The sequence below is a fragment of the Alternaria burnsii genome (genome assembly GCF_013036055.1).
Source record: "Alternaria burnsii strain CBS107.38 chromosome Unknown 715, whole genome shotgun sequence".
NCBI classification, from domain to species: domain Eukaryota; kingdom Fungi; phylum Ascomycota; class Dothideomycetes; order Pleosporales; family Pleosporaceae; genus Alternaria; species Alternaria burnsii.
The window spans coordinates 1,076,830-1,103,670 of NW_024066116.1; the positions used below are offsets into that span (position 1 = coordinate 1,076,830).

Here is a 26,841-nt window from a genome sequence, read left to right on the forward strand (position 1 = left end):
ATAGAGTCAATCCTGCTCTGCGCATTCGGGTCGCTAACCTGCCATCCGCAGCCAGCGGCGGTAGACTCACGGAACCGGATCGAAGCATCTACTGCCCATCTGGCTTTGTAGACATCACTGTTGGTATGTCCGTGTCTCCATAGGTGCTTGCGACCGAGTTGGGCTCTACACTTGGTTGCGACGCCGCCCCTGGGTCTTCCGCGCTGTCGTCACATCCTCCCTGTAGTCCGCAAAGGGCCAGCGGTGACGAGTCGTCCAACCGCCTCCAGCCCAGCACAGGCGCCGTGGAACAGGACAAGGAGCACCCGACATGCCATCGAGCCTCATCAGCGACCATCTGCTAACATGCCGCCTTCCAGACTCGACGCCCGTTTATCCTTCCCCGACCGCCTCTCGTCCCAAGCCCTTGCGACACCAGCAGCATCGGTGCGCCCCTCAGCCACCTACACATACAGAAGCTCGTTTTAGGGGCTTTGGAACACACTCTCAGCATCCGAGACATTGGTATGCAAGTTTCCAATATGCTTGCGGAACCGCGGGTTGCTGGCGCACAGCGCTGCCCTGAGGTGGAAGAGCTCCTAGCGGGCCGACACCACGACACCATGCATCCCGTGTCTGGCTACGACATGATGCCCCAGAGGGAAGACTCTGGCATCATGGACGTCTACCCAAGCACCGAGACGGGCTCTGCGCATGAGGCCATGTCGCCCTCCAAGCAGACGCCCAAGAAGCACGTCAGCTTCGAGCTGCTGCTCCCCCAGTCTCCAGCCCACAAGGCCCGACTGCCCATGCGAGTAGACATATACCCTCACGATACAACAGACTCCATCATCACCACAGTTAAGAACTTCTATGGTCTGTATGAGCGTCGAGGCGTCATCTTTGAGGACCGTCACGGCAACACGCTGATTGCGCGCTTCGAGAACTTCGAACACGGCATGACCGTCTACGTCCGAGTCTCTCCAGAGACTCTCGATGCTGATGAATACTCTCCCGACCCCCACCAGCAGACCATCTCGCCTCGTCGCGCGCGACCCCACCTCGACGAAGCCTTCCAAATGCTCCCACCTATCCAGCACCACCAGGGCTCGAGAGCGGGGTCCCGCCATGCACGCCAGAGCCACTCCCCACACCCAGGACGTGGGCGGAGGAGCGCTTCAGTCAGCAAGCGCATACGACCGTCCATAAAGAGTCGCGGCAACAGTTCGCATGGGAGCTTCGCTGACGCCAATGGCGATGGCTACAGTGACAGCGACGAGGAGCATGGCTCTGTCAGCAGCTCGCGACGCTCGAGGAAAGAGCCACTGGCGAGCGCTGAGATCAGCGTTGATAACATTGTTGAAGGTGGCCGCCGCAAGCGTGCAAAATTCGACAGCTCGGTAAGTATCTACAGTGGGCATGTATCGTGCATTAGTCTGACACTCGTTCCTTCCATAGGAGCTGCCTCTGTTCGTACCGCCTCAAGTCCCCATGACTGCTTCACAGTCATCCGTATCCCCTCAACGACGTATCAGCGGAAACACTGCTGGCTCGCCATACTCTGTCAATCAGCAGACATTCTCATACTCGCATCCGCTGCCATCGCCGCAGAGTTATGGTCAGGGTGACAGTTCATACCTTCAAGGACTAGTCACACCCTACTCTACATCGAGCAATCAAGCTCAGGGGTACAAGTCTCGGGCGCGCGGCTCAGCGCAGCATTCCCACTATCGCTACTCTGGCAGCGGTGGAGCTCTCCCTACCCCTGACACCACTCTTGCGAGTATCAGTGTCATCTCTGATGAGGATGTCGCCCGTCAGCTCATGCGCTTGGGTGATGCGTCCAACTTCTCCACCCATGGTCGTACTTCCACTTCCACGCTCGATGATGCCTTTAGCGGAAAAGCCGCAGCATCTTCAAGCGACGAGAGCGCTGACGGTAGCGAGGACGAGAGTGAGCTTCCTCCTCTCGCGTACAATATGGCTCGGGCAATGAACGACCACACTCGTGTTTACGATGAGGCTGAGAGTAGCGGTGAGGACTACGAAGACGACCGAGATGAGTCTTTCAAGGGTCACAGTGATGAGATGATGTCAGGAGAACACGGCCATCGTGTGCACTCTGGTATCATCAAGGCCCATTCCGTGTCAAGCAAGTCCGGCAAGCCCAGCAAGCCTCGTGCCGTCTCTAAGAGCAAGTCCAAGGTCAATGGCACTAGCAAGACTCCATTGTCTCCGTCCTCTCTCCCCTCACAGTCACGCAAGGCTTCTAATGCGTCTTTGAACTTCCAGCATCAGCTTGGCGTCGACGAGGAGGATCTCTCGAGCAAGCCACGCTGCCAGCGCTGCCGCAAGAGCAAGAAGGGCTGTGACCGCCAACGACCATGCCAGCGCTGCAAAGATGCTGGTATTGGTGCCGAGGGATGCGTCAGCGAAGACGAAGGCAACGGCAGGAAGGGACGCTATGGACGTCACATGGGGGTCTCTGTTAAGAAGAACTCAGTCTCGTCAGCAACGTCGATGGCACCTCCCCCGATGCATGACTATCACATGCCGATGGAAGGTTACTCAATGAGCACGGCGCTTGACAAGAGCAAGAAGCGCAAGAGGTAGCGATTGTCACTTCGTCTACTGTTGTCTCCAACATCAACTCACTCACACTCTTCTCTGGCGTTTTGGATAGCAAGCCCTCGCATTGCATCATTGGGTGGTATCTTTAGCGGCTGCCCGTCCTCTCCTTTCAGCAAGAGTAAAAGTGTCTTTTCGCAGTCATTCTTACAGTTGCGCAGCGATGAGCGAGCAGAAGTTGAAATTGCTATGGTGTTATAGGTTAGAGATGGGCTGGACAGGGGTATGGGAGGCACGGCTGGGTAGAGGTTGGGAACGGAGTGTAGGCTGTCCATGTTGCACGCTTTGGCGACTCCATATGTTCTACTTCTAGCTTGTTTGATACAGTAGCGAATTTAGTGCGAGACATTCAATGATAAAAATTCAAAGACATGTCGTTGATGCTACTTATGTCATCTGCATGTACATGTACGGCACGAACCCTTGCACGGGTGAGGATTGGGTAACGGGTGCACAGCATTGCATGTGGTGCAGTCTGAGACGTCATGCCCAGCGTGAGGACATGCCAATCCGTGGACGACAGATGACAGTCGCGACGACCAAGGTACACTGATGTCACTGCCATAGTGTGAGAATGCCACGAGCCGTCTACCACTGGATCGGACCGGACTATTTTGAGACGAGGGCGAAAGCTTAAATCGGCAGGAACGGGTTTAAGTGGGGTCATGTGGCTTTACAGGGGTCAGGGCGAACCAAAAGGCAGAGGCTGTGCTCGTCTGCCTGCGATTATCCCCGGCATAAGGCGTGCCTCCGTTGGGAGGACAAGCCTTGTCTCGTCATACTTACTTCTTCTCCTCACCTCCAGCCCCCAGCGCCGTGTTTCCAGCCTCTCCATTACCCGGCAAGGAGAGGTTGCACGTCGACGGACGCCATCAATCGCTGCTCCTGTTGACTCGTCACCAGCCACAGCTGACGCTCCGACCGTCGATCACCCCACAGAACGCGACCGCGATGGCTGAAGGGTCAATCAAGTCGCGGATTGCGGCATTGAACCTCGAAGAAGTGCATACTCCTGTACCGGGAGCCAAGCCGACGTATTCCTATGATGCCTCGACTGCTAAGAGGAAGCCGCCTCCGCCTCCGCCCAGCTCGCGCCCGCCCGCCTACTCGCGCCAGACAGTCAACAACCCGCCAGTCCTCAGCAATGCGCCCACGTCGGCGCGACAACTCGGCAACCAGCCCATGGTAGTGCACGAATCCGAAAAACCCAAAGTCTCGCCCGCGCTACCTCCTCGCCCACCTCCGCGCAACGCCAGTACGCCTCGGCCATCACCAGCACTGCCACCGCGCAAGGCGTCCGAGCCAAGCGTGAGGAAGCGCGAGTCGTCTGAGTCGATTTCTACCATCGCTTCGGGCATATCGACACTGTCACTGGGCTCTGTCAAGACAAACGGGACAAGTCATAGCAATGGAAGTACTGGCACACTTTACCAGGTCAGGGCTCCAGCCTACGATCCGTCAAAGCTGCCACCACTGCCAGCCAAGAAAGCACCCGAAGACTCCAAACAGAGCAAGGCGACGCTTAACGCAATGAAGAGTAAAAGAGATTATGTGCCAGCTCAGGCGCTGCCACCCAAGCTGAAGACCCCTAGTGAGTACAGACAAAGACAGTCTGCTAGAACATGGCTAACGAAAACGCAAAGATCTTCCAGCAAGACCCTCCCTCCCTCCTAGACAGTCCATCACTCGCGAGCAATCACCTCGGCCTGTGCCAGCGTTGCCACAGAGGCAATCTTCAAACGACACCTCCCGCACCAACAGAGCGATCGCACCACCGCCACCACGACGATCGGCGTTGGAGATGGGGTTCAACAACAAGGCTCCATCGCCTCCTCCTGTGCCTTCAACTCGGCCAGCAGCTGTTTCTTCTGACTCAGCACCGAATCTTGGAGCACCGCCGCCCGTCCCAATGTCATCAAGACCAAACCTCAGCGCAATCATGGCTTCCAAGCCGAAACCAGGTGCCGTTGCAAGTTGCCTTGTGTGTCGGGACTTTTCAGGACCAGACAATCATGCTGCGCAGTTTCCTCGTGCTCAACTCCCCTCTTCCGATGTGGGTTGGCTTGCTCATCAACTGTGCTCTCAATTCTCCTCACCTACTGATAAAGCGCGAGCTATATTCACTTGGCTGCATCACAACGTTGACTACGATGCTCACTCGTTTTTCAACGGTACCGTTTCGCCTTCTACCCCCGAAAAAACTATCGCATCAGGCCTGGCAGTATGCGAGGGCTACGCCGGTCTCTTCGCTGCTCTAGCTCTGAAAGCAGGTCTCGAGGCTATGGTATGTTCCGGTGCATCGAAAGGCTACGGCCATTCACCTCTGGAGCCTGGACAAGCTGTGCCACCCTACAAATCAACACATGCTTGGAATGCTGTCAAAATCGACAACGGAGAATGGAAGCTCATCGATTCCTGTTGGGGAGCTGGAGCGCTTGGGTGTCAGAACCGTGGTGAAGGGTATGTTTGAGAATACATTTCAATATTTGTCGATGCTGAATTAATGACTAACACCCACCAGATACATACGGTCCTTCAACCCTCGCCAATTCACCATGGACAACAACGAGTTTGGGTTGAAGCATTACCCGGGGGAGGCTTCTCATCAATTCCGTACTGATGGACGCATCATGTCATACGAAGAGTTTATGCGAGACGATCAAGGTGGACGCGTTCTTATATTCGGTGACGCTTCCAAGGAACATGGCCTTGGCGAGCGAACATTTGAACCATCACAGGCACAGATCAAAGTAAATGACCCATACGCCCCGGCGGTTGTTCGATTCCAAATGTCTTCGGTCTGTCCGCACTGGGACAATGCGCGCCATGGCAAGGGTGCGCCCTACGTTATGCTTCTGAGCGTTGCCGGTAGAGACGGGCGGAAACCGGACTACAAGACGTTCAACACGGACGGGCGCACTTGGTGGCTCGACGTACCTCGCATCGACCTCGGTGCACCGGGCCAGAAGATTTCCCTTAATGCAGTTACGGTCTTCAACGACAAGGATGCGCGTGGCATGAGCGTTGCTGCTTGGAATAACAAGACGGCGTACTCGTGCAAGTTTGGGGGCGTAGCCCAATGGGAGCTTGTTTGATGGGGCTCTGGAACATGGCGATTGACACGACGTGGAAGTCACTGGCGATGATGGAATTATTGTATGGATACCCTGGATTTGATGCGCTTTGCTTTTGGGCGACGATGCAAGCTTCTTTAGACAAACACGCGTAATGAACAATAATTATTCTTCCTTCTGTCTCCTATTCATGTGCTTCAGCAGTGTATGCGAAGAAACTCCTTTTCGATGAATTACACGTATTCCAGGTAATATATCCTAACGCTATATGCGTGGTCACTTTCTGGACAAAGTGAAAGGAAGAGGCTCATGTACAGCTCTGGGGTCAGTTTTGGTGTTTACGGTACAGTTTGGTGAAGAGCGATGTCGTTTCGTGTTCAAGCACCTGCATGTGAAGATGCAGCCCTAGATCAACAGCCGTTGGCGGCAGGACTGTGGCTGACCGCTAGCGCCTTAGCACGATCCGCGAAATAGTGCACCTGGGGTATGGGCTCCTACCTGAGTGCTCTCCACCCTCAACTCGCCTGACCTGGGGGTCGCATCTTCGTCAACCTTCTTCACGATAGCCCGCGAAGTCGCCTGTGAATGATTCTTGCCTTCCGCTCGGCCTCCAGGAAATATTGCTCCCCGAGGAACTTTCGCTTCGTCCTAAGGCTTGGGAGAACCTCCCTCGCCCGCGCCCTCCACCGCCAACATGGCTTCCACTTTTGTTGGCTTATCGGTCGCGGTGACACTACAGAGCCCTCCAGGTGCTGTCGTGCTGGGTGTGGTCAGTGGTGTTGATCAACACACGGCTACTCTGACGCTTCAAGATGGTACGTTCTGGTCGGAGGCATTGTTTATTTGTGGGCATGCGCTGATGGTTACAGTCTTCTTCCCAAACTCTGGTCACCGTGTGCCTTCGTATAACGTCGAAGGACATATGATCGCCGATATCAAAGTCACACCCTCTGCGCCCGCTCCTCAACCTCTTCCATCGCGATCCGAGCCTCCTGCATACCCGCCATATCCCCAGAACCATGTTCAGCACCCGCCACCGCATAGTGGACAACAGATTCCGCATCTCGTCAGCCAACCGTCGTCGGGCCCGCCTACAGGTGCACCTGTCTACCAGAACGCTCGTCAAGCGCCCCGCCAAGTCGCTCCTCAGCCAACTCCAGCTGCGCCGTTCGTCGACCCCGCGATTCTTAGCATGGGGAAGCGCACCTCGACAGTTCCTTCGTTGAGCTCTGCCGTTGCTGCGCCTCCTCAGGAAGCTCCTGCCACGCCCATCAAGCCCATAGCTGCTGCAAGCGCTGCGGCTTTACCGAAAAACACATCTCCGTTCGTGGGCCATGCAAAGAAGACCAACGTTCGAAAGCCGAGTGCAGCCACTCTAGAGGGCCCATTTTCGTCGCTGGACATCGCGGATGCTGAAGAGGCAGATAGTGAGGCGCGTACAGGACAGCTAGCTGCGCGAAGGGCAAGCATTACCAAGACCAGGACCGGCAAGCCAATGGATGATCCTAGTCCGCAGAAGAACGACGACAATGGCAAAAAGACTCGAAGAGGAGGCAAGTCTCGTAAGAAGGAGCTTGCTGCTCAAGAGAAAAAGAATGGCGATATCGAGACTGTCAAGAAAGGGTACGTGATATTCAGATTCAGAGGCCACTAGTCCCATGTACAGAAACTAACCCTTACTAGCAAAGGCAATGGTTGGAGGAACACTCCAATGCTACAAGCCGCCGAACAGCCACAGACAAGAACTCCCGGGGTTATAGGCGGCAGAGTCGGTCTTGCAGCGGCAAACGCTTCAAATCGTAAGACAAAACGGCAGCAGGCGCTGGAAGCCACAAACGGCTGGGCTACAGAAGACGCGACAGATATCCAGGACATGCCCGAATTCGACTTTCAGAGCAACCTCTCGAAATTTGACAAGCGCACGGTGTTCAATCAAATCAGGAACGAGGACACAACCGCAGATGAGGATCGTCTGGTCAGCTTTAATCGCCTGGCAAGGCCTGGAACACACGGTGGAAAGAACCTGCATCCTACAGAGAATGTGCTAGATCGGAAGCTGAAAAGTACCACCAACACAAGCTCTGAGGAAGAGGAAGACGAATTCGGCAGCGGGCGCAACTCTAGACGTGCAATGTCCAGAGCCTCAGTCAAAAGGGCGCCAACACGGCAAGGCAGCGGTGTCCAGGCTGACTTGGATATGATGGGCTCAGGCGTATTGCCGCGCACCAACCGTTCGTTCGTCTTGAATCGACCTTATGCATCCTCACACGCTACCGGTAGCCCCAGGCCGGGTCGCGTTGCTTCACCACCGGAGTCACCTCTTGACTCGAGCGCGAAGGGCTGGTTACGTCTCACATCAAATAACCGCAAGTGCTTCGCTATCACTCCTGGTGCCATGCTGGCGGTCGAGGAGACTGCTGAAGTGGAGTTTGGTCTAAACGAGGATATCATGGCAGAGAGCTCAGGACGAGGCATCGCAGAAGTTGCTTTGACCGCGATAAATCCAGGCGGCAGACGTCTCGCACGCGACAATCCCAATGCCAACCCTGTCATTGTCGTCTTAGCTGGCAATCACCGTGGAGGTGCACGCGCCGTAGCAGCAGCACGGCACCTTGCTCAACGTGGACCGAAAGTCATGGTTGCACTACTTGGTTTCGAACGCAATGCAGACTGGGACAAGGATATCCGACGCCAGGTCGAACTTTTCCGGAAGTTTGGCGGCTCCGTTCGTGCATGGAGAGATACGGAAGAAGCTCTGAAGCGTCTACAAGCACCACCCGAGCTCATCATTGACGCCCTGCTTGGCCGTCACAAGGAGTTTGAGGCGCTTGGCGATGAAGATCAACGAGTGGTCCTAAACATTGTAGGTTGGGCAAACAAGTCAAGAGCAGCCTGTCTCGCTGTCGAAACGCCGTCGGGTGTGGGCGGTTCTACGGGGGAAGTCTCTATCTTAGAAGGCGAGCCACTGGAAGTTCGCGCGAAGTACATCGTATGTCTCGGTGCACCACGAACAGGTCTTGTAAAAGCGCTCCAGAACGGTGCTGGACGCGATCCACAGTGGCTTATCTGGATCGTCGATATTGGTGTCAATAGACCCTGGCGCAATGCTGGCATCAGCGGTGGCAAAGGCATAAAGTTTGGCGAGCAATGGGTCGTACAGGCGCAATTCGAGGAACCAGCTACAGTGGACGGCGCACGGGCTTAGGATGCCTTTATGTCAGAAGCTGAAGAGAACTCGGGAAAAGATTTCATCGTCAAGCGTTTGCGCCAGCGGCGACAGCGAGGTGCAGTACAAAGGAGCTCGGTCTTGCCTCTCAGCTAATGCTCAATGTGCATCCTGATTGTATTCGAGGATACCTCTTCAGGCATGACTACAGCTTGGAGAACAACGAGCTTTTCGGCAAAGAGTTGGAGGATGAATACTGTTGTCTAGGTCAGCGGATCTGTGATTTTACATGCATTGCGTGGGCGTTTGTCGTACGTGCGTGTTGAGCATTGGCTTCCACTCTGGGTTGTAGGATGATTAACGGCATTATGGGACACCAAAAGCTATCGTTGGGTATTGAATGGCCGAGGGGCATAGCGATGCTTAGAGCACGCGATAATACATCGTACTGAAGAAGTCTATAGCCCTGTAATTCGTCGTCTGTATATGTCTTTGTCCTGGCCAACAATCATTCACACAGTCTGAGTTAGAGTGCGCAACGCGCCATCGCAACAGATAACAACCCTCCACGTGTGGTGCAGTCCTGTCATCGAGACTCGTGTTGAGCTGACATGCGATCCGGAGAGTGGACAATGTCTATCGTCCTATGGTTGTGACAGGAGCGTGATTGCGGTACCAGATCACAAATCCAAGGATGGATGCGTATTGGAGCACTGTTCAATACTATATTACTATGCAGTGATCGCAGTGGAATCAAAGGTGAGACCCAGCCTTCTTCCACTTGGGGCTTGTGTCCTTGTCCAGCCCGGTAACAAAACCGCATACCCTTTTGACAAGATCCTGGACTACTTCTTCAGGGTCATCGTCAAGATTGTGGTGTGCCCCTGGAATCACGCCACCATCTTCGTCATCTACAACCCCGCCGCCTTCGCGAATTATCCTTGTCCAGCGCTGAAGCAATGCTGCTCTGTCGATCTTTGCAGGCACATACGGGTCCTTGGATCCTAGCAGGAAGCATACCGGCGTGCTCTTTGAGATTTTGCCAAACGTTGTCGCAAAGTGTTCGTCGGAAAGGTCGCTCGAGAAGTAGTCGTCATCTCCGCCCTTTGAGAGGAGCGAGTATGCTCGGTATGCGTTGAGTGGTCCCCCCATATCCTTGAATACAGCGTTGCTCTCGGGCGACAGGATCTCCTTGGCTTTGCCCATATCGATCAATTCCTTGGATTTCCTAATCGCTTCTTCCAGCTCTTTCCTTTTCTCTCCTTCTTTATAGTAGTCCTCCCATGCCTCTCGATCACTGACACCGCCCTGCAGTATGACCCCGTCCAACGACTCCCTCCCCTCGTGTCCCTTCCCAAGCAGATACTCCATGATATCTTGACATCCCGTTGAGTGGCCCATGATTACAATCTTCGTCTCTGGCCGTAGCTTCCTAAAGTAGGACACGCATTCGCCGAGCTCACGCGCATCGCGAGCGAGGCTACCAGTACCCCAGCCTTTGTAGGACGAGGAGATGAGGACTTCGGATATGACCCAGTCAGATGGAAGTTTATTGGCGATGGCGGAGGGGTATGGGACGGTGAGGAGGCCATCTGTTAGGCCTCCGACCCAGAGCAAAGTGTTTGGCGCTGCGCTGGATAGTGGGCGGGGGTTGTGCTCGAATGCGATGAGGCGTTTGGAGTACTTATGAGCGATGCCGTTATTTGCCATTGTTGCAATACTCAACTGGGCACGAGAAGACGAATCAGACACAAGTGCAACCAATACTTTCGGCAAAAGAAGCTCTTTTGGTGGGTTCAGACAATGATATGATAATGGTAGATAACAAGGACGAGCAAACAACAATCGCGTCGAGCTTCATCGACGCGACGTTTGGTGGGGGCGCAGATCAAAATCTAATCAGATGGCGGGGTAGCTTCTTTGCTGCCATCTGAGCTCTCTCCGACTCCTCTCAGCTTCCTCTTCGCCGCTACAACTAAGCGTTTCAAAGTTAGTTTGGATATGATGAGAGGGCTCAAACGCTTATGACACTGTTCATGTTTGTAAATTTGCTGACTGTAATTCGATGTTGGCTGTAAGACAGAGTTTATTAGATATGCACCTATTCGAAGTTTCTCTCGGATGGGGTTTGTGATGCCAGAACATCTAGAGCTAAGCCATGTCGTCTGAATTCTATGTGAGTTATGATTATGGTTCCCGAAGATGAGCAGGCGTCCTCGCTCGTTAGCTTGACTAGGGTACAGATGATGTCCATTGTTAGTCTAAGCTGCATCATTTACATTTTCTTTTGACGAAAACGTCTTTGCAAGGACACGACCTTTGCAGCGGCAGAGAAAGCTGTTTGTGCCCAAGGTTGTTGATCGGGCTCTGTGCTGTGAGCGCTCCGGTCATCCGATAGCAATAGCGAAATAAGCAAGCATGTTCCCATACAACAACCTTAACGTAATCCATCTTGCACCAAGTGAGGCTTCTCGTAGTCGTTATGCGTACTGAGGAGCGGTTGAAAATCGAGCAGCTGTTCCGGTATCACCCAGAAGAGGAAGCCGGCACCTCTGCTGACATCTCGGGGTTCGGGGGAAGGTGCGACCCCACTGGACGCAAGCTACCCCTCACAGCCATATGCGTAACCCCACTTAGAGCTCTCGGGCTCTCCAAATGCCTGGAAACAAGACGGAACACGGACGCGTTTCCGTGTGGCCACAGCAACACGGCATATGTCAAATGACATGAAGGATTGGGCGAAATGATTTACGTGTCGTCGGGTCGGGTATTGAGGGATTGATTAGTTTCTCGTCATGCTCTTCAAATTCCATCTGCCTTTTGTGCAATCTCTCCATACTTTCGGCACATTTCATTGAATTGAACACACAGCAGCCACAATGTCGTGTTAGTATCCTTGTGTTGCATACACACGAATCATCCGCCTAACACACGCAGCGAGACACTTCATTCACGACCCGACACACCTCGTCGAAACCGCCCTTCTCAGCATCCCACAAACAAACCCTTCGGTGCAATGCGATATAAACAACAAAATCATCTACCGCAAGAATGGCGCATCACAAGTTAGCATAGTTTCTGGAGGCGGCAGCGGTCATGAGCCCTCATTCGCGTCTTTCGTCGGTGCTGGCCTACTATCTGGAGCAGTCGCAGGCACAATCTTCGCATCTCCAAGTGCAGAGCAGGTGCGAAGATGTATCTTGCATCGCATTCAGAAAGACAAGGGTGTTCTCGTGATAGTAATGAACTACACCGGCGACGTGTTGAACTTCGGCATGGCAGTCGAGAAGGCGCGTGCTGCAGGTATTGAAGTCGACATGGTGGTGGTCGGCGACGATGCAGGTGTAGGGCGCGCAAAGGGAGGAAAGGTTGGACGGAGAGGTATTGCGGGGACAGTACTTGTACAGAAGATTGCTGGTGCGCTCGCTGCGAAAGGGTGCGCAACCATACCAATTCTATGGCTTACAGGTTGACGATCGCTAATATGGCTGTAGAGCGAGTCTCAAGGATGTAACGCGCATGGCACAACTCGTCGCAGACAATACCGTCTCGATTGGATCTTCCTTGGCGCACGTCCATGTTCCAGGTCGGCGAGAGGCAGAGGAAGACGAGCTTGCGGAAGGCTTAGTTGAGATAGGAATGGGCATTCACAACGAAGCCGGCTCTGAGCGCAAGTCGACAGATCTCCCTGGCCTTGTGAAGACGATGTTATCGCACTGCTTGGACGTCGCGGACCAAGATCGCAGTTTCTCTAAGATCACCGACAAGGACGATGTGGTACTGCTAGTCAACAACCTGGGAGGTGTCAGTCCACTCGAGCTCAGCGGGATCACGAACGAAGTCGTCGACCAACTGGCAGACAACTTTAAGATCAAACCAGTGCGAGTTCTGGCTGGTACCTTTATGACTAGTCTGAACGGACTGGGCTTCAGCGTCAGCTTGCTAAGAGTCGCTGACGCTTCTATGCTTGAACTGCTCGATGCACCCGCAGAGGCGAGTGGCTGGTCAGCGGCAATTAGTAGCAGCACATGGGCACGACGAGAAGAAGCGAAAAAGAGCGAGGAACAGGTAGACGAAGAAGAGGTCCAGCCAAGTGACCTGAGGGGTAGGTATCTGCCGCGTTGCACAGGGTATGTGCTAACTTGGATAGTCAACTTTGCTCAGGCCAAATCAACTTTGGCAGTCGCATTGAACAGGCTCATCGAGGCTGAACCAGATGTGACCAAATACGATACTATAGTGGGGGACGGCGATTGCGGCATCGGACTCAAGCGCGGCGCAGAAGGTAAGGTATCGTCACGTGTACATTGTTACCTAGCGCTGACACCCAGCAGCAATTTTGAAGATGCTCGAAACGGCAGATAAGACGGATGATCTGTTGATCCTCATGAATCACATCATTCAAGTGGTGGAACTGGCTATGGACGGCACGTCAGGCGCAATCTATGCCATCTTCCTGAATGCATTGGCCCATGGGTTGCGACAGAATGCGCCTTCGTCACCACAGCCTGTCACACCCGCAATCTGGGCCAAAGCCCTGGACTCGTCTCTCAAGGCACTTGGCAAATACACTCCTGCCAAACCTGGAGACCGAACACTTATGGATGCGCTCTATCCGTTCGTTGAGACATTATCCAAGACGGAAAGTATCGAAAAAGCGGCTGCAGCGGCACAAGGTGGTGCTCAAGGGACGAAAGGTATGAAAGCGAGCTTGGGGCGAACGGTGTATGTTGGAGGCGAGGGGTTCCAGGAGGTGCCAGACCCTGGCGCGCATGGCCTTGCGGAGCTTCTGTTGGGCCTGAGTGATGGATTGAAGAAGTAGAAGTTGGGTATCGTTGTTTGATTCGTTCGGTATTCATCGCCGTTGCGACGGTTATGTAACTTTTAATTCATCCAAACTCCATTTCGCGTGCCTCGATCTGTCGCTACCGTCCCAAATGCCTACTACGTCCGAGCTCTTATGATAGCAAAACAAGAATGACCGAGTCGCCTCGTAGGAACCTGGATGGATCAGCGAGTGCGCAGATATGATTGGTATGTGAACGCACAGCTTAGAGATGAAGCGATCCTTGTTAACCTTCCTTCCGTAGCTGCCGTTGGCTAACCGGGGAGTCTCAGTCCACATCTCTTTCGCGTTCTCGAGAACCATATTGCAATGACGGTCGAAAGCCTTCACACGTGCGAGAATCTTGCGGTTGTTTCGGCACGAGATTAGGACTTGTGTGCGCGAGCGGACGGCGGTCTGAAGGATAGAGAGGGGACCGGTGGTGAGCTCGTGTTCTTCGACCTGGGCAACTTCGTACTCGCTAGGCAGCAATGTCAGTATGTATAGGAGCTGAACGTACAAGCGTGTACATACGTCAACTCAGAACGGGGCTTGGAAAGAAGCTCTCTGCGCCATGTTAGCTCATATAGCGGTGAATGGTCTGGAAATGATACGTACTGAATCTTTGCGTCCACCATTTTGTCGGCTTGAATGGGTTATAGGGCAAAGGGGAATAAGTTTGAAACTATCACAGTCAACTTCCAGCTCTCGAGCTTCTGCCTGCGAATTTTGATATACTGCGCGGAGGAATAGCGCGCAAGGATGAGGTCCGGCAAAAGATATGCACAGACCAAGGGTGGGTTGACTGACCTAGTGTGAGAAAGGAGGACACCACGGCAACGCGCTTTGATGAGGTGGATCGGTCGGCGATGGTATGAAGCAGGGCGATGAAGTGAGCGAGCTTGGCAGAACTGGGAGCTGGAGCTGCACTTTTTCCGTTGCCGAGCCAATCAACGCGTCGTCTGTGGGGCTGGAACTTTGGCATGGAAGGTGCGTCACGCGTCTTTGTCCTCCCCACGTTAGCGCGGCGCGGGTAGCGTCAAACCTCCGAGCTCGTGCGTCCATCTTCACTTTCACCTCACGACATCATTAACGACGCTATCTACGTTCCTTTTCTTCCCTTCTTATACGCGTGCTGCTGCCTGTTTCGAAAGTATCTGCATGCGAAAGTACTTAACGACCCATTTACCCCGCCAATTCGTCTTCCAGTCGCTTTTAGCCTCGCTTCTTAGTTCATCTGTAACGCGTTCGCGATGATCGCACGCCAGCCACCGATCGCGATATAACACTGACCACCACCCTTCTATCCACGACAACCTTCCCATCCCCTCTCCAACACGGCCAGCCTATCCTTTGTCAACTCCATAGGTAGCCATGTCGACACCGTCTGGTACTACGCCGGATCTCGGTGCTTCACAGCACGGCCACACACCGTCCGTCACCGAGGATAGCACCATGGACGAAATCCCGCGCAGGCAAATGCGAGGCAAGCATATCTGCTCATTCATCACGTTTCCTTCTAACACGGCTGCACTACAGTCAAGGTACTCTACACGTTCGACGATCAGAACAAGTCGAATTGTCTGGCCCGTCTGCCAAGCGTGCTGAATGTGCCTGTCGTATCGCTGGACGAAACTACCGAAGTGGGAGTCATCGAACTCAAGACCTGCATTCAGGCTATTGTAGCTGCAAGGTGGGTCGACTCCCTTGCTTATTGGTTGCAAGAAACAGTGCTCACTACTGCAGTCCTGAGCTCGTGGCCAAACTAGGTCATGATTTCACCGTATACGCTTACGATTTCTCCGAGTACGAAACGCCGCTGGTAGGCCAAGGCATGCTGTCATGGATTCTTGCCTCAGCATCGTCCACTCCTAATGCCCCTGCCCAAGATTCCCAAACCATGGTCACAGGTCGCGTGTGCAAAAATATTCTTGGCATCTTTTCGAATGGGGTCAAAGAGACTCTAGAGGTCAAACTGAAGCTGGTGCCTGTTCCGACATGCATGCAAAAGGAATACGTGGAGAACATGGAGCGGTATCACAGTCTCAGTCAGCTGATGCCTGAAGGTTTCGACTACAACGCCTGGTCCGACTTTTTAAGAGAGAATCCAACATTAGGTCATTTGGCCCAGCCAAGCCCATACCCTGCACAGCCTTCGCCACGACCTTCCATTGGTGGTGTTGAGCCATTCCACCAGATGCTCACACGCCATAGCCCGTCCCAGGAACCACCCCGGAATGACTCCTTTTATGATCAGTCCAACATGTCTTTCATGTCTCAGCCAACTAGGGCATCCAGCCCTGCTATGAGTACTCTCTCATTCCACCACTATCAGTACAACCCTCCGTCACGACCAACGTCACGGGCCTCCGTGCGGAGTGAAGCCGCCCCGCCGCCTCAGCAACTGCACTTCAGCGATCCTTATATAATCGAACAGCAGGAGGATGGACCCCCAAAGAAGAGGGCTCGAATCACGCAAACCACGAGGCCTCGGAACACGCCGCTGAACGCCCATAACGATTCACTGCGAGTGACGGCCAGCACAGCAGCATCTGTACGTCTCCTCAAACCTGCTCTTAGCACCTCAGGAGCTGCTTCAGACATGGTGCCCCGTGCGCCAACCCCTCGCCCTGGCGAGAAGTTCGGTCAACGAGGATCGCGCCGCCCTCCAGCCCCAAGCACTTTAAGACATGCATCTATGGATGGAGGACGACCGTATATGTCTCCTTACGAGTCTAGTGCCTTCTCGGATAATGCACTGGAGTCGGCGGACGAGAGAGATGGAAGCCCTGGAGATACCCCAATGCCTTCGTCGCCTCCTATTGGACCGAATCGAACCGCGTCACCCGATGGTTCAAGCCCGAATCTCCCAACACTGCCCCCGAATGACTCCGGTTTCGTTAGCGATATGCCAACAAGCCGAGATGGTAATAGTATGGAGCTTGACAAGCTTTGGCATGATGGAGCATTACAAGAGCAACGCCGCAAGTCTATTACACAGCCAGTCACTGAGAGCATCGAGATGGACATGGGGACTGCTCAGGCCTTCGATTTTGATACCATGGACCAGGATATCTTCAGCTCGGTATATTTCCAGGGTCAAGACACGAATGACGATAACGATCTGACCGCAAGGCTTTCGATGGCACAACAGAGTAACAATCTCGACAATCAGACTACCGACGCCTTCCAAAAGTCACGAGCTACAGTGTCGACAGCTGGCTCGCCTGATGGTATGGTGTCGCAGATTTCACCCACAGCGGAAAGCGAAGCACCGGTCTACAGTCGCTCCGCTACCCCGAATCCTCCCCCGAAGCAAACAAAGTCGTCCAAGCCAAGAGGGCTTCCCAGGTCTCATACATGGTCTGGAGCTGAGCCCATGTCTGATGCACCTACACCGTCAGAATACGGGTATCCCCGAAGTGGATCAGGTGCGAAGAGGAAAAGAATTATCAAGAACAAACTCGATGCGGCTATCCGGAAAGGCGAAATGCCAACCCATTGTGTAAACTGCGGAGAGATCGACACAGTCACATGGAGGAAAGCTTATACACGTGTGGAGAAAGGCTCGCCCAAAGACATCGAACTATCCACTGACTCAGCTGGCACCGACATTATCGCATATGAAGTAATCGAACCGACATCTGAGGATGGCGAACTAAAATACCGCATCTTCAAGAACAACTTGACGCGCGAAGACAAGGACATAGTAGCTGCAAAGTCCTCTGATGCGTTCGAGGAGCTCAATTTGTGCAACCCATGTGGACTCTGGCTTATCAAGAAGTTTTCGATGAGACCGCAGAAGGTGTGGGATAGAGCTGCGCGCCTCGCAAACCGAAAGAAGCAGCAAAAGGTAGCACGCTCTAAGTCTATGAGCGGTGGTGACGATCTCATGTCTGACGCTGTCTTGCCTGAGTCTGAACCTGCCATGCCTGCTGAACAAGAGCAGAGTGCTTCATCTATCGATAGGACTCATGACGGGACGATGGCACCACCAGTTGTTGCGCCTAGCGCGCGTGGACTTGATTCTGAAGCTGCACAGGCTGCTCTGGAACGAGCCCTTGAGTCCAGCCCTGTCGGAGTAAGAGGAAGCAAGGCATCTCCCATCGAAATCGACCAAGATCTTACGCCGAAGCCTACAAGACGACTGCTTTTTCCTTCACCTAGGAAGCAAGGTCGGCGCAAGACTCTGGCTGAACCACCACCTGCCCCTGTCACTGAGCCAATCGCCACTCCAATGTACCTCCCTGACGATGACGCACCCAAGAAGCCCCGTTGTCAGCGATGCAAGGAGCTTAAGAGAGGCTGTGACCGTGAGCGACCATGTGGCCGTTGCGAAAACGCTGGTATAGGTCACGACGGCTGCATTCCATGTGTGACAAAGCAAACGTATTGGTTCGAGCAACCTGTGGTGCAAGTGGCCACCGCTGATCAAGAAAACCCTGACAAGGAGAACTGCCCGCCTCCTACTGCAGAGGCAGATGACCTGGCCCATCTTTTCGAGGATTCTGCCCCGCCAAAGACTACGCCGAAGAGCACACCTAAGAGGGACCAAGTAGCCCAAGACCCCTTGAAGACCCCTACTCCAAGCACGCGCAAACGCATTGCCCTAACGCCGAGGCGAGGTGCAGGGAACGGAGATGCGCCTTTGACGCCATCCCGTAATATCCTGACTCCTCGTACCACACGTGCGGCAACAGCTGCACCCGACACACCGTTCACCCGTCAACTCAACGCGCTGTTGTCTGACCACCCAATATCGTCGCCTTCCCAGGCTATTGATTTTTCAGCCTTCCCTACATTCACCACGCCCGGTCGCACTGATGCTCAATTTAGCGAGTTCTTGTCTGACGACTTTCTTTCCAGTGATATGCCTGCAAGCAGCTCGCCATCGAAGAACGGCTCGCTGGGGCTTGGTTTTGACCTCTACGAAGACCCAAACACGTCTACTGTGGGATTATGGAGTGGAGATAACATCTTCGACAACGAAACCATGATGTTGGATATGAGGAATGGCTCCAGGCGCGGTAGTGTAGATGGAGATGACGGACCCGATGCCGCTACGTTGCTCAAGATGAACGTCGGCGGTATGACTGTTGACTTTGCCGCCATGATTGAGGAGGTTGTTGGTGCTGCCAACAAAGAGGCAGACGCGACCAAAGCCACGAGTAAATACTCAGAAAAGGATATTAAGCTGGAGCCTGAGAGTCCAGAGGCTGAGAGTGAAGGCGCAGGCAAGACACCCGACGAGCCTACGGTTTGAGGCTTAGGACTTATCACGGTGTCACGATTCTACATACCCACCACTCTGATTACCAAGGCGTTTAGCGATCTGCGTATCCATGGCATGAACAAACGAGGGATGATCAATTTTGTATACTAGTTCTTACACATCTGCTCAGAGCTTATGCTCAGCAGGCTGTTCGCAGATAAGCGCGATTCACGTCTTTATATACCCAATAAACAGCTTAGACTATACATGTTCTTCCTTCATTCCGCTCTCCTTGCCATCCAACATTCTGGCTCTAACCACCATTGCAGACTGAACATGTCTACCGAACTGTTGTGTTCGTTCGATTAGTGTATGTCCGCAGAGAGTATATGTGGCGTTGTAGAAGTTGTACATCACGCCGTGTGGGGGCCGAGAATGTGAGGTTGTAAACGAAGCCGTTCGATCTTCTGATAGACTGTACTTGGGTTAAAGAGTTTGTGGTAGGTAAGTAGCGGTGTTTTTGTGAAATGGGTAGCCGCAGAGTCTTGATAAAGCGTTGAGGATGTGAAGAACAGCTTGGTGTGAAACCTACTGAAATTCAGTGTAGGACGTCTTTGCGGAGCAACATTGATCTAGTGATAGACGACCTTTTTACAGTCACGTCAATCTCACGTAAGGTCAAGAGAATATGACAGCAGACCTCCGCGTCTTGACAGCTTCCTCACGAGGTTGAGATATTGGACATTGGGGTAGCGTTTCGAGAAGCTCGTACAATTGTTTTATGTTCGTCGTTCCGCCGTGATGTAATACTCACACGTCGGCACTGGTGTAGGGAAGGTTATTTAGCTGACGGAACTATAGACACCTTGACATGGCTACAAAGTACATTTTTGACAAGATTGACAAATTCTTGTGAACCGTGAGTTTCTCTGGAAGTCAGGCATACGATATGATGGCTCCAACTATGTTGAGGTAATGATGCCAAGGTTCGACGGGAAACGAAAACGAGGCAGGGTGGAGGTCATTATGGTCTGCTTCAAATATGTTTCAGGCAAGAACTATCCCGCACAGACGCACAATTTGCAGTCAGACGATGACAAGGGGTCTTACTGATAAATATCGTATAAGTCGTTGGTATGTGAAGGTTGAGCCACGTGATGGCGTTGCGCAATCGCGTTTGATGACGTCAGAGTCCTGACAGATTGTGCTCTTACCATCGATCGCGCATATACGCTCGTTCGCCATCGACAACTACACATCGACACCTACGAAGTAATACATATACGCAAGAAGGGACACACGGGAATGCAGTTCAGTGTGATTTATTCGTTTTGTTCGAGCGTTGGCTCTGAACTCGTGTCTCTATAAGATACGCTGCAAGAAAACATATGCTGCCATCGTCCAATCATCACTGCTTCCAACAGCTTACTGCGACGAGCCACCAGAGATGGTCAGGACCTGGCCGTTAACCCAACCGCCGTCCTCTGAAGCGAGGAACGCAACGACCCTGGCAACATCCTCAGGTACCGCACACCGTCCGAGTGGGCAGTGGTTTGCCATAAGGGTCTCGATCTTCTCCGCTGGCCAGTCAGGCGAACCGCCAGGGATGTAATGCCATGCATTCTGTGTGAACATGTCTGACTTGATTCCACCAGGTGCGACACCGTTGACGGTGATACCGCGCTTTCCGAAGTCGGTCGCAAACGCCTTGATGAAACCGATAACAGCCATCTTAGAGGCATTGTAAAGGGCGTGGTCCTTTACACCGAGGAGACCAGCTGCGATGGAGCTCATCAGAATAATGCGGCCGTTGTCCTCAATGTGCTTGTACGCGGTTTGGCCGACGAAGAACTGTGCTCGTGTGTTCAGATTAAATACGTGATCGTACTTCTCTTCACTGATCTCCTCCGTTACGTCCCAACTCTCAGTTCCTGAGTTGCTCATGACGATGTTGATCTTGCCGAACGCCTTCTTCGCCTCCTCGAATAACCTGTTGATCTCGCTGACTTTGCTGACATCGGCCTTGATGGCTATGGCTTTGGCTCCGTTGTTGAAACCCTTGATGATTTCGCAGACCTCATTTGCTGGGCCTTCGGATGAGACGTAGTTGACGATGACGGAAGCACCGCGCTTGCCGAGCTCGATGGCGCAGCCCCTTCCAATACCGCGACCGGCACCAGTGATGAGAGCGACTTGTCCCTCAAGAGAGGCAGTGGGCACGTTGATGACCATTTTGATAGTCTGTAGGTATTTACGCGGGTGTAGATGAGTGTGTAATGAGATTGGAGACTTCAAGGTATGAAACTTAGAGCTGCTGAAATGCTAACGTGAGAATGGATTGGGTATATTGATTATGTTTCTCATGTTACACCACCTCTTTATAACCGTCTTTGCTATTCGGTCTCAAACGATGGTCTTCACGGTAGGCGGCCGCGGGCGGGGATCCGAAGAAACGAACACCGAAAATAGCTGCTTCAGGGACCTGCGGCTCTACACCTTCGCGCCCGAAGCTCTGGTCGTTTTAGCTACACACAGCTAAACCTCCCGGTAGACTCTGCAGTCCCGTTTCAAATGTCGTTGACGAAGTGCCGGCTGTTGTACGGACGTCGGAAGGAGGAGGGGCCACGGTTGTCCCCCGAGTGAGGGTGTTGAGACCTGCAATGGAGATGCGAGAAGAAGTCCGACATGGCAAATACTTCAAACTGTACCAGCAGCACATTTTCAGAACTTCCTGTGTTCCTGACATGTACGACTTGGGTATCTCAGGTTCCGCTGGTCGAGCCCTGATCGTCGGCACGATGCAGGGAGCGCCAGCGGATCTACCCATGGCGCAGGTACCGTTGTCGATGGGACACGGACATTGCCATCAACCTGCAGCGTTCGTCAACGACGTTGGAGGCTGTTGGAGGGACGGCCATGCGAAAACAAATCTAAGAGCGCAGAGGTGTTGATGCGAAGAATGAGGCGGTGACTGCCTGCTGCGGGATTCGGACTTATTGGTAGCGCGCATCACTGTCTGCCCCTCTGCATCTCTTGATCTCCAATCTACAACACGTTGTTACCAAACTCTGCATCATCGTCCCTCATAAGTCATCATGCATATTCTTGTAAGAATACCATATCTGACTGAGCCAATGGCAGACGCTGATAGCCATAGGTCACCAACGATGATGGTCCACCATCAGATCAGTCCTCGCCCTATGTACATTCGCTGGTGTCAACACTACAGAAGCATGGGCATACCGTGTCAGTCGTTCTCCCGCATACACAGAGGTCATGGATAGGCAAAGCACATCTTGTGGGCAAATCCGTATGTGATACGAGGCCACCTCTACTATCGATCATTATTCTCACTGCCCCAGATACAACCGACATACTACCGCCCCGCGCCCCTCCAAACAAACGCTGAAGGGCGTCTCACGAACCATGGCACAACGCACAACTCCCCTCTGCCATCCTCGTCGAACGAAGAAGAATGGGTGCTCATCGACTCGACGCCTGCTTCCTGCGTACAGATCGGTCTCTACCACTACTTTTCAGACCGCGGCCCGATTGACCTCGTAGTCAGTGGCCCTAATTACGGTCGCAACAGCACTGCCATCTTTTCCTTATCGTCGGGCACAATTGGTGGCGCAATGGAGGCAGCAGTATGCGGCATGAAGTCCATCGCCCTCTCGTACGCATTCTTCGACCGCAACCACGACGCCAAGATCATCAGTGATGCCAGCGAGCTCAGCGCTAAACTCATAAAACATCTGTGGGACCACTGGGATGCAAATACCCACCTTTACACCGTCAACGTACCGCTGGTTGAGAATGTTGGAGAGCGCAAGATCCTATGGACGAACATGCTGCAGAACTCGTGGAAGAGCGGAAGCTGTTTCCAGGTCGTCGAAGTACCGTCCGAAGCTGACGACACACCGTCAGACATCGAGGGTCAGATACGCAAACAAGAGGAGAAGTTTGGGAAGAAGGAGCTGAAGGCGAACTCTGAAATACAAGGTGGAGTGTCGGGCACAGACAGTGGGCGAGAAACGCCTTCAGGTCAGGCCCATATGCGGTATACACACAAGCACTTCAAATGGGCACCGACTTTCAAAGATGTGTATGAGAGTGTTGAGGCCAGTGAGCCCGGCAATGATGGATGGGCGGTCGCGCAGGGCTTTACCAGTGTGACTCCACTACGGGCAAACTTTATGCATGTGAATGGGTTTGAGGGAGAAATCAACCTGGGTGCGGGGGCTTCGTAGATTTGAATCTCGAACAAGACGATAAACCAATATGGCCAAGTGAAAGTCTTGAGCTTTCAAACTATCCTTCGAATCCACGGCGACTGAGTCCACAAACCAGTTATACTTTGAATAGGGGTTGTTTTGTGAATGTGGAAGACAAGTTAACACTTCACTTGCAAGAAGTAATATCTGACCAAACTCGGATAGTGCCATTTGGAATAGGCAGAGTGCCATATTGATCGTTCTATCAGGTTAGTATTATATCTAGTTGTAGTCTTTTACAAACATTTCCTGGATATGCTGGGGTATCAAGATGATTCCAGTACGCCGTCTCAACGTAGTACGCCACCCATATCCTTATGTTGCCCAAAGGCGCTGTCCAGCGCTTCAAAGCCGTAAATAACGCCATACGCATAAGAAACAAGCTACTCAAAATTGAAGAACGCATCATCGAATTGCGATTGCTCAGGGTTCTCGTACTCGTCCATATTGAAAAGATCTTCGAGGTCGTCTGTAGCCATGGTGCCCATCATCTCGTCATTTGTAGTCGTAATCGATTCTTCCTTCTTCTCTTCAGCAGGTGGCTCCGCGGCAGGCTTGGACTCGTCCACCTTTGGTGCTGGCTCTGGTTCTGCAGGCTTCACAGCAGTCGCATTGTCGTTTGTGTTGGTATTCGCCTCGGTTTTCATGTCTAAGCCTGGTAGGTCTGACATGGTGAAGTCAATGTCCATATTCGAAGTCTGGTTCGGGTTGTCGTCATGATTATCCTTGGCGAAGTCCTCGAGACCGCGTAGTAGCGAAGGCCCGTCGTTCGCGTCGTCGAGGGTAAAGTCCATGTCGGCCGAAGTGTCCATGATATCGTTGTGGGTGTTGTCGCCAGTTGTGTCCATGGCGTCGCCGAACATGGCATCGAAGTCAAACTCGGATTCCTGAGCATTGCCGGTGGTGGGCGTGCCGTCGAAGAGCGGATCTCTTTGCGGCTCCATGTCGGTCTCAATGGGCGGGGGTGGTGGCGCCTTTGTGTCTTCTTCCTTGTTAGGCGCCTCGTCCGCCTCAGGCCCAGGCTCCTTTGCGCTCACTAGCTCAGGCGCGTCCTGCGCTGGCTCTGCTGGTGGCTCGGGCGGTGCTGGCGTCGCGGCTTTTTCAACCTTGACAGGCACTTCCTCAACTGGGACGGGCGCATTCTTTGACTCTGCGGCAAGTCGCGCCTTCTCCACCTCGTGCTGCTTCGCTGCAGCTTCCTTCTTCTTGCGATGTTGCTTGAGCAGCGCCATGTCCCTGCGCAGGACGGTTTGCGCTAGACGGACTTGGTTCTCGAGCTCGTCGAGGGCATCGTGGAAGCGCTCAGTAGCAGATGGCACGAGGTGCTGCAACTGTTGCTTCATGCGACCAGTGCCGCCGCCGGCCTGTTGTTCTTTCAGAAAGCGACCGGAATTGAGGTAGACGAGGTTGAGCATGGTCTGGAGTGTCTCCATATGCTGGTTGGCAGCCATGACGCTGGCCATGATGGGGTATGCTGTGATGAGGTGCGGAGCGCGACAAGGTACGAGGCGCGACTGCAGGTGCAGGAGGGTCCGCTAGCTTCTCAGGCTAGCGGTACGGTACTACGTTCATAGCTCCCGCTCTTTCGGGTGCCTTGTGGCCTGCCGCGCTAATTCTTCGACCCTCGCCCGCTCACCTCTCACACCTCTCCTTCTTCACCCCACAGTGGAGATTATAGCTTTGCCGTCACAGCTCGGCGCAGCGCTCGTCTCTCCTATCTCTCTTCCTCTTGTTTTCCCTTGCCTTTCCTAGTGCAGTCCGCTCTCTATTGGTAGCATTAGTCGCGCTTTCCATTTCGACTTTCCTTGCCGCCTACCCAGCAGCTTTCACCCCGCCCGCCAGCGTCGACCCTCCCCGTGGCCTTGTCGCCTTCACCTCGACCGTCGCATCACCGCCCACTTGTTCGATACCCGCAGCCGTCACTTGCGCCTCTTGCGACAATTGTCTTGTGCGCTTCTTTGCGACGACAGCCATGGCCGACCAACAGAACTCCGGGGCACAGCTCCCTCCTCCCCCTTCCGCTGGCGCTCCCGGCTACGAGAACCAGGGCCAACCGCAGCAGCACATGCCGCCGCCGCCGCTTGCACCCGTCATCATCCCCCAGAATAACAACCCCATCCCGACCGCCATCAGCTCGCCCATGTCGGGCAACCCCATGTCCCCGACCAGCGGCCAGCCTGGCTACGTCCCCCGTCGCGCCGCCCCCGAGCCCAACAAGCGGGCGCTATACGTTGGTGGACTGGATCCGCGGGTCACCGAGGACGTGTTGCGTCAGATTTTCGAGACGACTGGCCATGTGCAGAGCGTCAAGATCATTCCAGACAAAACTGCAAGTTCTCCTTCTGTAAGATAACACTCCGCACCCGCTGCATGACTTGACAGCTGGCCGGGCCTATCTTGCATATGTTGCAGCATTCAAGTGCCGCTGACCGCTAACAGTTCAACTCCAAGGGCTTCAACTACGGATTCGTCGAGTATGATGACCCCGGGGCGGCTGAGCGTGGTATGGCCACTCTCAACGGCCGGCGCATCCACAACAACGTAAGCTTGGCCGTTGGCACAACCACTTACTTTTCTGACTCGCACAGGAAATCCGTGTGAACTGGGCCTACCAATCTAACAACACAGCCAAAGAAGACACTTCTAACCATTTCCACATCTTCGTTGGTGATCTGTCCAACGAGGTCAATGACGAGGTTCTCCTCCAGGCTTTCTCTACCTTTGGTCCCGTCTCCGAGGCTCGCGTCATGTGGGACATGAAGACAGGCAGGTCGCGTGGTTACGGATTCGTCGCCTTTAGGGATCGCGCCGATGCTGATCGCGCCCTTAGCTCCATGGACGGAGAGTGGCTTGGCTCTCGCGCTATCCGCTGCAACTGGGCCAACCAGAAAGGGCAACCTTCCATTTCTCAGCAGCAGGCCATGGCTTCCATGGGCATGACGCCGACCACCCCGTTCGGACACCACCATTTCCCCACCCATGGCGTGCAGAGCTACGATATGGTTGTTGCTCAGACGCCCCAGTGGCAGACCACATGCTACGTTGGAAATCTCACTCCTTACACCTCTCAATCTGACCTAGTACCGCTTTTCCAGAACTTCGGGTATGTCACCGAGACGCGTTTCCAGTCTGACCGTGGATTTGCCTTTATCAAAATGGACACTCATGAGAATGCTGCCATGGCCATCTGCCAGCTGAACGGCTACAACGTCAATGGCCGTCCTCTGAAGTGTAGCGTAGGTTGAACCGTTCTCTTTTGTTTTATTTCTTAGCTCACATTTCCAATCTAGTGGGGCAAAGATCGTCCTCCGACTGGCCAGTTTGAGGGCTACTCGCCTGCAGGCGGTCCCAACTCAGCTTATCCTCAGACGCCGAGCGCGTACTTTCCTCAGTATGGTGGTGGGCCACAAGGTGGTCCCATGTCACCCTCAGGTGAGCGGCACCGGAGGAAGCTGCAGTATCGAAACAAGCAATCTAATGCGCGGGCAGGACCCAGCCCCGGCGGACAACCCTTCGCGCAGCAGCAGCAAGCCTTTGGCAACCCTGGCATGCCCTACCAGCAACAGATGCAGCAGCCAGGCAGCGCTGGTGGCTATGGCCGCGGCGCTCCCCAACAGCCACAGTGGGGCCAGTCTCCTCAGGCAGCATTCAACCAGAATGGCTTTGGAGGATACCAGGGCTAA

The 26,841-nt window shown here is 53.7% G+C and overlaps 10 protein-coding genes across 10 annotated transcripts; 6 read left to right on the forward strand and 4 right to left on the reverse strand.

Moving 5' to 3' along the window:
- Positions 1-521: 521 nt before the first annotated feature.
- GT037_007512 (zinc finger containing protein) lies at positions 522-2,592 on the forward strand (the record flags this gene model as incomplete). Its single annotated transcript, XM_038932559.1, has 2 exons — positions 522-1,379; positions 1,438-2,592. 2 exons carry the CDS (start codon positions 522-524, stop codon positions 2,590-2,592), a joined length of 2,013 nt encoding a protein of 670 aa, XP_038785047.1.
- An 822-nt stretch (positions 2,593-3,414) lies between these two features.
- GT037_007513 (uncharacterized protein) lies at positions 3,415-8,886 on the forward strand (the record flags this gene model as incomplete). The annotated part of the gene is made up of 6 exons (XM_038932560.1): positions 3,415-4,198; positions 4,251-5,067; positions 5,129-5,696; positions 6,421-6,496; positions 6,551-7,304; positions 7,365-8,886. Coding segments are annotated over 6 exons (4,521 nt in total), but the record flags the coding sequence as incomplete, so codon positions are not given.
- Positions 8,887-9,600: 714 nt separating this feature from the next.
- GT037_007514 (uncharacterized protein) lies at positions 9,601-10,557 on the reverse strand (the record flags this gene model as incomplete). Its single annotated transcript, XM_038932561.1, has 1 exon — positions 9,601-10,557. The coding sequence occupies one exon, from the start codon at positions 10,555-10,557 to the stop codon at positions 9,601-9,603; it is 957 nt and encodes a 318-aa protein (XP_038785049.1).
- Positions 10,558-11,726: 1,169 nt separating this feature from the next.
- Positions 11,727-13,669, forward strand: GT037_007515 (dihydroxyacetone kinase; the record flags this gene model as incomplete). The annotated part of the gene is made up of 5 exons (XM_038932562.1): positions 11,727-11,733; positions 11,785-12,283; positions 12,342-12,952; positions 12,998-13,132; positions 13,182-13,669. 5 exons carry the CDS (start codon positions 11,727-11,729, stop codon positions 13,667-13,669), a joined length of 1,740 nt encoding a protein of 579 aa, XP_038785050.1.
- Positions 13,670-13,805: 136 nt separating this feature from the next.
- GT037_007516 (small nuclear ribonucleoprotein sm d2) lies at positions 13,806-14,310 on the reverse strand (the record flags this gene model as incomplete). The annotated part of the gene is made up of 4 exons (XM_038932563.1): positions 13,806-13,848; positions 13,896-14,153; positions 14,207-14,239; positions 14,291-14,310. 4 exons carry the CDS (start codon positions 14,308-14,310, stop codon positions 13,806-13,808), a joined length of 354 nt encoding a protein of 117 aa, XP_038785051.1.
- Positions 14,311-15,046: 736 nt separating this feature from the next.
- Positions 15,047-18,935, forward strand: GT037_007517 (gata transcription factor; the record flags this gene model as incomplete). The annotated part of the gene is made up of 3 exons (XM_038932564.1): positions 15,047-15,216; positions 15,273-15,365; positions 15,419-18,935. 3 exons carry the CDS (start codon positions 15,047-15,049, stop codon positions 18,933-18,935), a joined length of 3,780 nt encoding a protein of 1,259 aa, XP_038785052.1.
- Positions 18,936-20,309: 1,374 nt separating this feature from the next.
- On the reverse strand, positions 20,310-21,116 carry GT037_007518 (nad-binding protein; the record flags this gene model as incomplete). The annotated part of the gene is made up of 1 exon (XM_038932565.1): positions 20,310-21,116. One exon carries the CDS (start codon positions 21,114-21,116, stop codon positions 20,310-20,312), a length of 807 nt encoding a protein of 268 aa, XP_038785053.1.
- Positions 21,117-21,979: 863 nt separating this feature from the next.
- Positions 21,980-23,134, forward strand: GT037_007519 (sure-like protein; the record flags this gene model as incomplete). The annotated part of the gene is made up of 3 exons (XM_038932566.1): positions 21,980-21,991; positions 22,042-22,194; positions 22,247-23,134. 3 exons carry the CDS (start codon positions 21,980-21,982, stop codon positions 23,132-23,134), a joined length of 1,053 nt encoding a protein of 350 aa, XP_038785054.1.
- A 407-nt stretch (positions 23,135-23,541) lies between these two features.
- GT037_007520 (uncharacterized protein) lies at positions 23,542-24,621 on the reverse strand (the record flags this gene model as incomplete). Its single annotated transcript, XM_038932567.1, has 1 exon — positions 23,542-24,621. The coding sequence occupies one exon, from the start codon at positions 24,619-24,621 to the stop codon at positions 23,542-23,544; it is 1,080 nt and encodes a 359-aa protein (XP_038785055.1).
- Positions 24,622-25,130: 509 nt separating this feature from the next.
- Positions 25,131-26,841, forward strand: GT037_007521 (nuclear and cytoplasmic polyadenylated rna-binding protein pub1; the record flags this gene model as incomplete). The annotated part of the gene is made up of 5 exons (XM_038932568.1): positions 25,131-25,502; positions 25,598-25,699; positions 25,747-26,394; positions 26,449-26,590; positions 26,648-26,841. The coding sequence occupies 5 exons, from the start codon at positions 25,131-25,133 to the stop codon at positions 26,839-26,841; spliced, it is 1,458 nt and encodes a 485-aa protein (XP_038785056.1).